At 44.4% G+C, this 12,138-nt stretch overlaps 4 protein-coding genes across 4 annotated transcripts; all 4 read right to left on the bottom strand.

The window, feature by feature from the left end:
• Window positions 1–4,681: 4,681 nt before the first annotated feature.
• On the bottom strand, window positions 4,682–4,867 carry CCR75_006367 (uncharacterized protein; the record flags this gene model as incomplete). The annotated part of the gene is made up of 1 exon (XM_067964437.1): window positions 4,682–4,867. One exon carries the CDS (start codon window positions 4,865–4,867, stop codon window positions 4,682–4,684), a length of 186 nt encoding a protein of 61 aa, XP_067819501.1.
• A 498-nt stretch (window positions 4,868–5,365) lies between these two features.
• Window positions 5,366–5,605, bottom strand: CCR75_006366 (uncharacterized protein; the record flags this gene model as incomplete). Its single annotated transcript, XM_067964436.1, has 1 exon — window positions 5,366–5,605. The coding sequence occupies one exon, from the start codon at window positions 5,603–5,605 to the stop codon at window positions 5,366–5,368; it is 240 nt and encodes a 79-aa protein (XP_067819500.1).
• A 2,570-nt stretch (window positions 5,606–8,175) lies between these two features.
• CCR75_006365 (uncharacterized protein) lies at window positions 8,176–9,258 on the bottom strand (the record flags this gene model as incomplete). The annotated part of the gene is made up of 1 exon (XM_067964435.1): window positions 8,176–9,258. One exon carries the CDS (start codon window positions 9,256–9,258, stop codon window positions 8,176–8,178), a length of 1,083 nt encoding a protein of 360 aa, XP_067819499.1.
• A 1,533-nt stretch (window positions 9,259–10,791) lies between these two features.
• On the bottom strand, window positions 10,792–11,031 carry CCR75_006364 (uncharacterized protein; the record flags this gene model as incomplete). Its single annotated transcript, XM_067964434.1, has 1 exon — window positions 10,792–11,031. The coding sequence occupies one exon, from the start codon at window positions 11,029–11,031 to the stop codon at window positions 10,792–10,794; it is 240 nt and encodes a 79-aa protein (XP_067819498.1).
• Window positions 11,032–12,138: the final 1,107 nt, after the last annotated feature.

Genomic DNA, 12,138 nt, shown 5'->3' with positions numbered 1-12,138 from the left:
AAAATACAACTTTTAAAATGCTGAATTTGCTGCTCAAAAGATTACAATTGAAAGACTCGACGCTTCTCAACAACAGGATGGAACTTTAAGCAATGAAGGGTCACGTGGTCAGAATCTCGGTCACAATCAACTTGAACATGAGTTACAGCAATCTCAACTTAAGGTAACCATGATGTGAGCAATATTTTGGTATTAAAGTATCTTTTATTATAGCATTGTTCATTCGACTGCTATCAATGCAATGCAGTGTCAAACTCATGAAGAAGCCTTGGTTTTGATGCGGAAGCAGCTGGAAGAATTGAAAGCTGCAAATGAGACATTGCAAGAGCACGAGCGTGTTGCTCATTCGCGAGCTGCTGAATATGAACAGGGATATATGACTTTACTGACCGAAATGGAGACTTTAAAAACCACGAATGAGATTAAAATGGCCACGTTGCTCGCGAATAAAGACGAGCACGCATGCTCGATTGCGAGTCAGCAGATATATGATTTAGAGGCTCAATTGGCTACTTCAGAAGCGGACAAGGCTGTGGCGCAAAAAGATGCCGAGAGACTGCAAAAGGACTTGAATGCGCTTGAAGGCGTCCTTCACCGATTTCAAATGAATAGCAAGGTGCAAAAAGAACGTGTTGCTGCCATGGAAGCAGCACTTGAACGGGCAAAGCAAGAATTGCAATCGCACCAGGCAATTCTTGAGCCTAGTGAAGGTATTGCGAACGATTATCAGCGAGTATTGGCCAAATTAGCAGAGAAAACACGCGAGTGTGAGCAACTTCGCGAGGTAAAAAGGCCTTCTTGTTTCTTTGTCCAAGATTGATTAGAATGCATTTTATTGTTAAAATATGGTGGCTAGGCTCTCGAGAGTTCGACAATGCAATATTATTCGGATCGCGAAGTATTGGACAAAAGGCTTGCGGCGCAATTGGTGGTACGCAAATTATTTTTTTGACTTGTTTCTTAGAAGCGTGATCATATATAGTTAGGTGGCATATATTAGTAGTGTGCAAAAGAGTGATGTATTGCACCTCATGGCGCGAATGATGGTGCGGTGTGCTTACTTGACATCCCCGACTTTGCTGACCTGCGACAATTAATCTTTGCAGGACTTTACCGAGGAACAAAAAAGCCGAGTTGGTTTATGCCATCCTATCGAAGGGAATGGTGGAGGGGGACTCATCTCGTCGATTCTCGAATTCGTAGCTCCAGAAGAGAATGCTCAGGCGGCTGTCGATCCGTCAACAATTGGAGACAAGAGTTTTGCAGAAATGCTGTCGGAGTTTTTGGTTGATGAAGCAGCGAAAGGAAAATAAGTGTGCAACCGGGTCGAAACAGTTTTTTTTTAAATTTTATTATTATTGCGAGAAAACTCATTGTAGTTTCGTTCAATTCAGAATACTTTAACATCAATAATTGAAAGTGAGGAATAGATCGTCTATTTACATATTTTATGTGCAAGATCTCTGAAATGTCCTGAGCCAGGATATAAGCGCCGGAGAACCCAATGGCTGATCGGCTGTCCCATTGAAAGATCGGAGATCCTCTTGGTTCCTGATTCAGTAATTAAGTCGCCGTTAGGAGTCTTTGGATCTTCCGCATGCGAAGTTCACCGTTTTTGTTGACCGCCAGTCCCTAATTCATAGCGAGACAGCGTGTCGTGTCCGTCAATTCCACGACTTTTATTCCTTCCTAGGTCCGTTGAGTAACTGATCTGTAGAGGACAAGAAGTTTACTCTTGGTGGGTTGTACTTAAAGCCCCGAGAGGCTGCCGAATTGGCATATAATCTCCAAAGTTCGTGCCACTCGAGAGGCTCGATCATGGAAGACTATGCGTATCCCTTGTAATTGTCGGTCTTGCTTGACCGTGAGCCCGAGTGTTTCCACTACCAATAAAAATAAAGCGTGGCGAGAGGGCAACCTTGTCGAATGCCCGAGCTGTAACGGGGTGTATCCTTATATGAAATTAACACTTAAAGGTTGTTAATTGATATATCATCTAAAAGGTGGATAATATTTGGAGGTATTACTTTAAATAGTAATGTTCAGAATTCTTTTCATAAATAGGTATCGACCATTATTATTATTAATTTATTCCGCAGACTAATCAGCTGTAGTTGTAAACAAAAGAGAGATACAGATAAGATAAGAATTCTATTGCATGTTTAGTATTAGATTATAATTAAGTTAGCATTTACATAATAGATAGAAGGTATACTTAATTATATTGATACAGTTTTCATTTAACCCTATTTAAGCTAGTTACCCTAGAGAGAAGTCTTCCTCTGCACGTTCTAGTGTACGTGAAATAACGTAAGGCACCACTCGCAACTGAAGCAGTGCGAAGTGGACTTGTACTGAAGCAGTACAAGTCGTAGTGGGATTGCCTGGAGAGTTCGCCGTTGACTAGGAAGCTTGCTTGTGTCCCCGTATGCACCCTCTGTACTAGCTCCACGAATGATTCATTGAAGCCAAACTGTCTTAGTGATTCAAATCGAAACTCGCGATTGACTGTATCGTATTATTTCTGAAAGTCTAACAACAGGATGCACCGGTTGGCCGTTGCTGAGGTGTCGGGATCCGTGATCGCAGTTAAAAGCTGGACCATCATCATAATAACCATTGTCTGCGTTCGTCTGCCATTGACGAACCCTTGTTGGAAATCACTGATAAATCCTTGGTATTATGTTTGAACTCGTGCTGCGAGAACTTTATCAAATATCTTGTAGCTCGTCTGTAATAACGAGATGGTTCGATAGTAAACTGCAGTCTTCGTTTTTTCGCAACGGTATGATCGGCACCTCTAGAAAGGATGGCGGCAACGAAGCTCCCTCTAGGAGTTGGTTCAAACAGTGACATGGGCGGGTACCATAAGCGCCGCGGTTTCCTTATAGAAGTCATTCTTTAGTCTATCTTGCCCAGCCAACTTTATTGGGTCACTCTACATTGATCACTTCCGTAATTGGCTGAAGCAGAAGGGTTTTATCGTCCTCGGTGTACCGCTGCTCCATTGGTATGGACGCGAACAGTTAAAATACCTCTGCTAGGTCCTTGTCCGTACTGCGCGGTGACGTTTTCCCAGGATTGTTGCCCATTCCGAGGCGAAGTTGTCTGCTGTTGTCATCCTTCGGGTGAACTGGTTTCCGTAACGCGCACAGACTTTAGTTACATTCTGGTCACATTTCCAGTCGGAAACTCTTTTATAGGACCAACCGTTCTGTTGATCGCCGTAGCTGATCTCCTACCCGTACCATTTGTTTGGTCCTGATTTCCTCAATATTGGTTTCTATCCATTGTTATCGCGGATAAAACCATCTTGTTCCTTTACAAAGTACTTTGTGTTTGAAGCGCCTCCGCCGCTGGCGCTCTTTTCGTTTAACTCAGGTGATACAGCTCCTACATTCCGCCACATCGGCGTCCCACTTCTTGGTTGTCATTCCCGTCCGATTTCCATACTACATATGTCGTCCAGAAGTTTCTCAAATTTTTGGTCCGCCCTGTTCGTCCTGATCGGGCACAATATCCTTGTGGGAGATGGTCATACTGGTTCTTGAGTCAGGCCCCGTAAGTATAATATGACAGCTTGGGAATCCGGGTATTGCGGTGGTGTTGTAGCCGACACCCAGAGCACTTGAAATTCCCATTCCTCTGGAGCAAAAAATATGTCTAACCTACTGACCGTCTCTCTTATCCAGTAAATAAAGTGATCCAACCGGTCATCGGTTTTCTCTAGCGTGCATCCGTCAGCTTGAGGGTTCCGAGTAGCTGGCCTACTGCCGGGCTCTCTGGTCTACGGTCTACTCGCTCTTTTGCCCCCCGTGCGATCTAGTTGCGGATCTTGGACGCTATTAAAGTCCCCTAACAATACCATATTCGCCTAAGGAAAGCTCCAGGAGTGCAACCTGGCGAAAACATCTTCTCATTCATCCCTGACATTCGCCAAATAAATATTTAGGATGGTCATGTCCGCGACTTTCACTCCTATCGTCCTTATGGTCCACATCGAATCGTTTGAGCTTGTTGATTTACTCGCTGCTTTAGGTGTTAACAAAATCCCCACTTCCGCTGAAATGCTGGACTGTGCTCCAAATACGGTAGCTGACCCAGGTGACGTGTTATTCCGCATGCCCCATAACCCGTCACCATATTGTTCGTAGTTCCTCTGTTTCTTCTGTCGTTGCCACGTGTCTCTTGGAGACACCAGGCAAACGGGCGCTCTCGTACCGGCTTTCTTTGCCAAGCTGTCATCCGCCCTTATCGCGTATCCTTCCTAAACCCGAGAAAATTTTGCGTGATCACCCTTTTGTCCGCGGCTTGGTGAGTTGGTATGATTTCGATTCTTTTCTGTTAATCTTGAAGCACTCAGTGTGCCTCGAATGCATCTGCCTCGGTGATATTGGTACGATTGAGCTGTTGTAAAAGCTGATCCTGTAATCTGGCTTAGTTACTAAGCTAAAGCTGCTCCTCTGCTGGTTGTTGTCCAGTCGTGAAGAATCTTGCAATCCGTAGCCAGGCCGCGTGATGCGTCTCAACGTAATACCAATTTTATATACGACGTTGACTCGAATTAGTGGATGTGCGCTCGGAGTTTCGCCAGCGTAGATCTTGTTGTGGCCCCCCGCCGGCCATGGCCACTATCTCGTGATCAAAGAGCTGGGAGCATATTATGTGTTGGCTTAGTCAATTATTTTCTCTTGGGATCACCGAGTTTTAATAGTTCATCGCCACCACAATAATCTATCATGCGCTTCCCGTCGTCCGCATTGTCAACTAAAGGTGCTAAGTGCGCATGACTGTCCCGCTGAAGAGTATTAGTAGCCACTCCCGGGTGTGAGTATCTAGTGTCCGTTGTGGGAGTTTTCGAGACCATTGTGTAGACACTCACATCGGCTTTGGGTGGTCCACTATATAAAAACGGATTCCTTATTTGCAAAAGCTGACCCAAAAATGGGAACCGCTATACATGCCAGAGGAGGCGCTCGGGAGCCTGTCGCGCTACTTGTGTCCATTCTTCGGTGGTACTTTGTACTATCGAAAAGGGAGTTTGTGCTGGGTGCGACCACTCAGTTTCCAGCGTAGCCCACGGATTCATCACCGTCATCATATATTAGTTGCTTTGTAACTTTGTCACTCTTGCCTTCTTAGAATCGCGGTGTTGTGCTTGTTTCTTACCATACCTCCGGGGTTAATACGGTCGTCCGGGGCAGGTACGCGCTGGTACTGATGCTGGCGGCGTCTTTGGGGGCGCTGGGGGGGGAATGCTCGCGATTCTGTGGCTGCCCGCCTGGCGATGCGCCTGTTCTTATTGGGTGACCGGGCCACTAATCCGGTTTTCTGTACTGGATCATCCTGCGATGGTTACTCGGACTTAGTACTCTTCCTGCTCGCTGCCTTGTGATGCTTGCGTTTCTAGACCACTGAGTCTATCTCGACTGAGTCCTCCGATGTCTTCAGGTCGCAGTTGGGTCTTCCACAGTGGCAGTGCAGGTTTCAAAATCTGATGCTTTTGCATTGAAAGTCGCTTCGCTTTGTCGGACGTCGCATCCTGGACATTAAACGTTAAGCTTAATTGCTCTTGACGCGAAAGTGGTGTCGCCGATGAGGACATGAATGTGATAAAAGCTTTCTGGACCTCATGGAGCGTTAAGTCGTGAGTAATCGGCAAATTTTCTGTTTCAGAGTATGATGGACGGAGCCTTCGTCGAGTCTGCTCCACAAATTCGTCTAAATTTCCATCCCAAATTGACCTAAAAGGTCCCACGATTTATCCATCGTCTCACCTTGTGGTCATTCTGGTCTGGTGGCGTGTGGTCTGCTGGACTGTAGGTTTGTGGTCTACGAGCTCGTCTTCTTGAATTTGCTCTCGTTGTGGCGCGTCTTTCTCGTCATCTCATTTTTCTTCAGATCGGGCAGTGTGATTTTCCTTCCTGAATGAATAAACGTGGAATAGTATCGTCCCCAATATCGGACCAGAATTGGCGGCCTCTCTAGATGCTCGATGTTCGCTACCGTGACTTCGTCTAGCAGGTCCTCAATGGAGAGCGCGTGTTCCGGAGCGGACTCAATGACTTTTCGGTTCCTTGTCACTCCAGTTGGATTAAACTTGCGGCAGCTCCATATAAAGGTGTTTGGATTTCGTCGCAGTTGTCTTCGTACATTGCTCGAGGGTGACTTTGCCTCCCACGGGGCTCAACGTTACTTCTGCTTGAGCTTCTGCCTCCTGCTGCAGTTTTAGTCTTTGATTGGCTGTCGTTTTGATGTCAGCCAGACTGGAGAATGGCTTTGCTAGATCCTCTAATTCGTTTATATCACCCTCTTATACCACAAGTGCTCCCGGTTCGCGCAGTTGTTCATTTGTGAACGTGGATTGGGCCATAGTATGTCCTATGTTTCCGAATTGTATACATTGTAGCCGAAATCCGACGTTACGGTGTTGACGATGATTACTATGCCAAACCACAGGATTCGCACTTTCCCGTCAAAGATGCTGTGCAGTCGTAATCTTTCCGGGCCCTTCATCACGTGTTTGACAAATGCGAATTGGCGTAGACAAGCTACGTTACCTTTTTCTAGTCCACAAAAATCTTCATTCATCATCTGTGCCATCCGAATGTAGTTCCTTCCTGACGCTGGTCCGTCCGCTGTAAAAAAGTACTTGCTTCGTGTGATATCCTCGCTACCGTACTTTGCTGGGTTAAACGTAAAGTTTTCGTACACTTGTTTATTGTTAGGCGTTGTAGACGCGATGTTTTGCCTGCGTCACGTTTGAGGATTTTGGTACACGATTGAGCACTGGCGCCTGGGTCCACTTGTACTGACTTGTGAGTTTGCGTATGTTCTCCGTAAATGCCCATTTAGTGGTGAGCAGTTCCTTGGTGATCCGTGTCACGAGGTTCGTCCATTCTTGAAACGAACCACTGTTATGAACAAATACTTCTTCGAATAACAATAAAGCTGCTTGTCCGCCACTCTCCTTCGTTGCTAACTAACTCTACCGGGGTGGAGTCTTCCCGCTGTCTCCTCCTATCACTCGAGTTCCCTCTTCCTGTTACTATCATATCCATGGTCTGTGGTTGGCGGTTTCCCTGCGTCTGACCCGCGTGAGTTGTCCTGCCACCCTCCTCCTCCTGGAGGAGGCAGATACCCGAGCGCCATATTTCTCACTTCCTAAGCGTCTCGTCCGGAACCCAGCTTTTAATACTCCGCCCTGCCTCTGCACCGCAGATTGGGGAGTGCACAACATCAAAAACTGCTAATACATATAAGTAAAGAATCGTTCAATCATACCCTGTCAGATAAGATCGACCAATTGTACATTTGATATGTGTTTTGGCTGAATTGGTATGTGAAGTGTATGTATTAGTATTACCGGAGATCCGTCGCCAGTTGGGTGGATGGGATCTCGAGCCGTATTGGAGGAGGCCGCGGTAATGCTAGACACTGCAGTCCACTGTCTTTGACACAGGAGGTTGGAGAGCAGGGTGGGAACCACGTGCGCGGCTGCATTGGCACGCTAGCTCCCACGTCTACCGGGGCACCTTTTGCTAGTACATAACAGTACTAGTCAACCTGCACTGATTACAGGGGTGCCTCGACTACTTCACGTACACGACGTGTTGAGGAAGGTTTAAGTTAGCTGAGAAGTCTTAGCTGAGAAGTCTTAGCTGCGAAGGGTACATATGAAGGCTTAGAATTTGGAAAAATTAAAACTGTATTAACATAGTAAGTGCCTTTATAACGATCTTCTATCGACTCTTTGTTCTATTAATAACTAATTATGCAATGCGCCTACTCACGCGAGTACCAAAATTACCAAATTTAGAAAATTTTGAGTGAATAAGACATTATGTCGATTGATAAGTTGTTTTAAGTTTAAATCGCCCCCACCAATCGTTTCAAGGCACAAATAGGCGTAGTAAGCCAAAATTACTAAAACATGTTATTCATCCTCGTATAGGAAATAACATTTATGAAACGGGATACCCCTCTTTTAATTTCGTTTTAGAAATGTTTTGAATAAAAGCCTTAAGAAGAAAAACGCTTAATTGTGGAAAAGTGTGCAAACTCATTGACACTTGCTAGCTTAGCAGGTGGCTATGATGGACTTTTGCTTCCTGTTATATTTTTAAATGGTTAGAAAAAGCGAATAATTAGCTGTCTTTGACGTACCAGTTATGTTCAAAGAATGACACTTTTTTCGAGTTCCTTCGCGCTCGTAGCTTGCTCGTGCCACAGGACTACCGCCCAAATGTGTTCCAACATCGCATAAGTAACAGCGCCGTTACCTTGCTTGACAATATCATTTAGCAAAGACACTGGGATGGATGTCTGTTTTCCGTATGCGAGATCAATGAAAGCTTTCCAAGAATCGAGGCAATTCAATTCATATTGATCATTGTTAACGCCAGCAGGTAGTTTTTCAAATTGAAATTGTTGAAAAAGTGTCAGTGCGGTATCATATGACGAACTAGGTGATTCCTGCCAATGCTTGGCGAGTTGCTTTAAAACGATGGCGGGAAATCCAGTATGATGCTGCTTGCTATTCATCTTGTACATGATGACAAACAGTTGCGGTTCGAGTAACGAGCCGGTTAAACTGTTGATCAGCCACTCGGACTTGGCCTCGTCATTTCCATGAGGATGACATGCTTTTGCAAGTCGGTCATAAGTCCTTGAGATAGCATTGGAACTCCCGTGTGGAATTATAAATGATTCGAGAATCGGAATTGGATTGGTCTTTTTGTTCAACTGAAATACCAAGTAATGAAGTATCCGACGTAGTTTCTCGAATTCACTTGTCACAGCATGATGCAGTCTTTCAACACCAGCAGCAATAATATTATCCATTTGGCTGTCAAGGTTGTATTGCTTTAATACAACCATCAGAGAGTCGTATACTGACTCTTTTCCAGCTCTTTCCATATCGTAAGCGTACTCGAAACATTCAGCGAACACGGGATTAAGAAAAGTTTCTATAACTTTATTCGGTGTATCAAGCAATCCCAATTCTACTTCTGACAGCAAGGCGGCCAAGTTCAGCTCTTTGATTTGCCAAAGGTGAAGGAGGGCTTGAAAAACTTTTTGGGATCTAAAAAGGTTTATTTCCTTCAAACCCACCAAAACACGTGCGGCATGCCAGTTTCCAAGCTCTTTGGAGAGTACAACGCTCATGATGGCATATGCTTTTTCTGGACGTCCTGGAAGGCTTCGCTCAATTGCGACGCACCATTTGAGAAATTCCGTGTAATCAGGGGAATTCATCTTCAGGGAATCTCTGACATTCGATCGGAAAGATACGGTTGCTTTGTCGACATTGTTCACTTTTTTGAGCAAGAAGCTACGAAAACCATCCAATAATCCAGCTTTTTCATGCTCAGGAAAGTTTAATGAAAATTTAAGTGCTAAAGCCACTTTCTTCACCAAAGCATCAGGCGAATCGACTTGAATATATCTATCCTCTTCGACGTGGGGGCTTTGCGGCAGATTGTCTAAATAGGACTCTCTGAGAGGTGGAGGGCCGATTAGATGGCCTTGACGCAGATTCTTCAAAAAGTTGTCGCTTGGAGGGGCGTCTCCAGTGGAGGCAGCCATTTTCAAGCATGTCACCACATGATAGCTTAGTTGGAGGACGAGAAAGCAGAGCGCCATCAGTGGCTTAAGTTTGGCACTCACAGCGTGAATTCACGTGTGACTTCTTAACACGAAATTGAAAAATGAAGACTGTCATGTCAAATTTGGATTACGACCAGGATGCAGATGGTGCGTGAGTGCCGCTTTATGCGCATTTGAGATCTTTTGTAGGCCCATGCTGAGCTCGTTTCTGATCCAATACCGATTAAATGGAAAAAGTGGCAGGATTTCATCATCTTGTCCTTTCCGGTCGCAATTGCTCAGAAAGCGCACTTGAGATGCCAATAGCTTGCACTCTAAGTTTATTTGCTCGAGTTTTGCCACCGCTTAGCGCATAGTTCCGAATAATGTTGAAAGAGGCTAAGCTTGAGAACAGTTTTTTTACGGTACGCGTCGCATAGAGCGCGTCGCGCCATCAAATGATTAAAATTAAATAAGCGCACCCATAGATTCGGTCTCCAAGGGTTCAATTTCAAGAAATATGTCAACAATACCGTAGACTACATGTCTTTGTGCCTAGGACCCACAGAATAAAATTTATGGCTCCTAATGAAGAAAATACCTTACCGGCTGCTCTTTCGTCGGATTTCACGTAGTAAAGCACTTACTTCGGAAGTGCGATTATTAACAAGAGTAGACAAACACGACGTGTCAGACTGATGCAATTTCGTATTTTCATTCGACTCACCTGTCAAAACGATTGCTTCTCTCTTGAAGGTACAATGAACACTCAGATATGTTACTGCAAAATGGAAACTCACTTGACCAATACTGCGCGAGCCAGATATTCCGTTAGCAATACCTTTTATGGCAATACCGATCTGCATAGCGTCGTATACAATGTGTGAATTGGTGGACATTTATGAACTTGTGACAATCTGTCTCGTCTCGCGATGAACAAGAAAACTGGGCGTCATTACTGATTCAACAATTGTCGTTTTGCTTAAACCTTCTACTCGCTATTGATGATGATGAAGCAAATTGTCTATTTGTAAATAACCGATGCGTATGCTGTCTTTGACGTACCAGTTATGTTCAAAGAATGACACTTTTTTCGAGTTCCTTCGCGCTCGTAGCCTGCTCGTGCCACAGGACAACCGCCCAGGAGTGTTCCAACATCGCATAAGTAACAGCGCCGTTACCTTGTTTGACAATGTCATTTAGCTAAGACAATGTGATGGATGTCTGTATTCCGTATGCAAGATCAATGAAAGCTTTCCAAGATTCGAGGCAATTCAATTCATATTGATCATTTTTAACGCCAGCAGGTAGTTTTTCAAATTGAAATTGTTGAAAAAGTATCACTGCGGTATCATATGACGAACTTGGTGATTCCTGCGAATGCTTGGCGAGTTGCTTTAAAACAATGGCACGAAATCCAGTATGATGCTGCTTGCTATTCATCTTGTACATGATGACAACAGTTGCGGTTCCAGTAACGAGCCGGTTAAGCTGTTGATCGGTGTAACGGGGCACTACGACTTGTACTGCTTCAGTACAAGTCCACTTCGCACTGCTTCAGTTGCGAGTGGTGCGTTACGGTTTTTCACGTACACTAGTACGTGCAGAGGAAGACATCTCTTTAAGGTAACTAGCTCAAAAAGAGTAAAATGAAAACTTTATTAAATATAATAAAGTGTCTCTTGTTCTTTATTTGTAAATGCTAACTCAATTATAATCTAATACTAAACATGTAATGAATTCTTATCTCTATCTTATCTGTAACTCTCTCTGATTACTCCTGCAGTTGATTAGTCATCGATATAAATAGATATAATGACCTATACCTACTTATGGATAAGAATTCTGAATATTACTATATAATGTAATATCCTCCAAATATTATTTACCTTTTAGATAATATACTAATTTCCAACCTTTAAGTGTTAATTTCATGTAACGATACACCCCGTTACAGCTTTTATAATAGAGGAAAAAGAAACTGTATTAATATATCAAGTTCCTGCGCAACGATTTCTATTCTACTACTGACTTTATTATATTAATAACAAACTTTGTATGGCGCCAACTTGCGCACCGCACAATCGCCATGTAGCTTTGTCGCAATAAATAAGAGATATTTAATGTGAGGAGGAGTCTCTCCAGACAAGCTATTGATTAGCCGTTTTGGCAAAAGCCACGGCTTCTTCTCGACGACGAGATGAGCTATTTTATTGTCTTCACTCCCCTGAGTGGTACCCACTGAAGCAGGGGTACCACAAGATCTTTACGTACGATGGCTTTCTCCCCGAGTCGGCCATTTCGTCCGACTCGCACTCATAATCGACCTCTAAAGAGGGGTCGTACTCACGTGGTGAATCACCACGTGCACTCGCAACACCAAGTGTTGTGCGAGTGGAAGACACTACGGTAGACGGAACGTCTACCGCAAGAGATAACAATGCGTCACCCGCGGCTGCACGAACCGCAGCCGAAGGTTCAACACTATCCTCACCCCGCATGAATTGTTCCTTCATGCGATGGAATTTAAAATGATGGATCTGACCAATC

This window comes from Bremia lactucae, linkage group LG9, assembly GCF_004359215.1.
Source record: "Bremia lactucae strain SF5 linkage group LG9, whole genome shotgun sequence".
Taxonomy (NCBI): domain Eukaryota; phylum Oomycota; class Peronosporomycetes; order Peronosporales; family Peronosporaceae; genus Bremia; species Bremia lactucae.
This window is presented reverse-complemented; position numbering and strand designations above follow the sequence as displayed.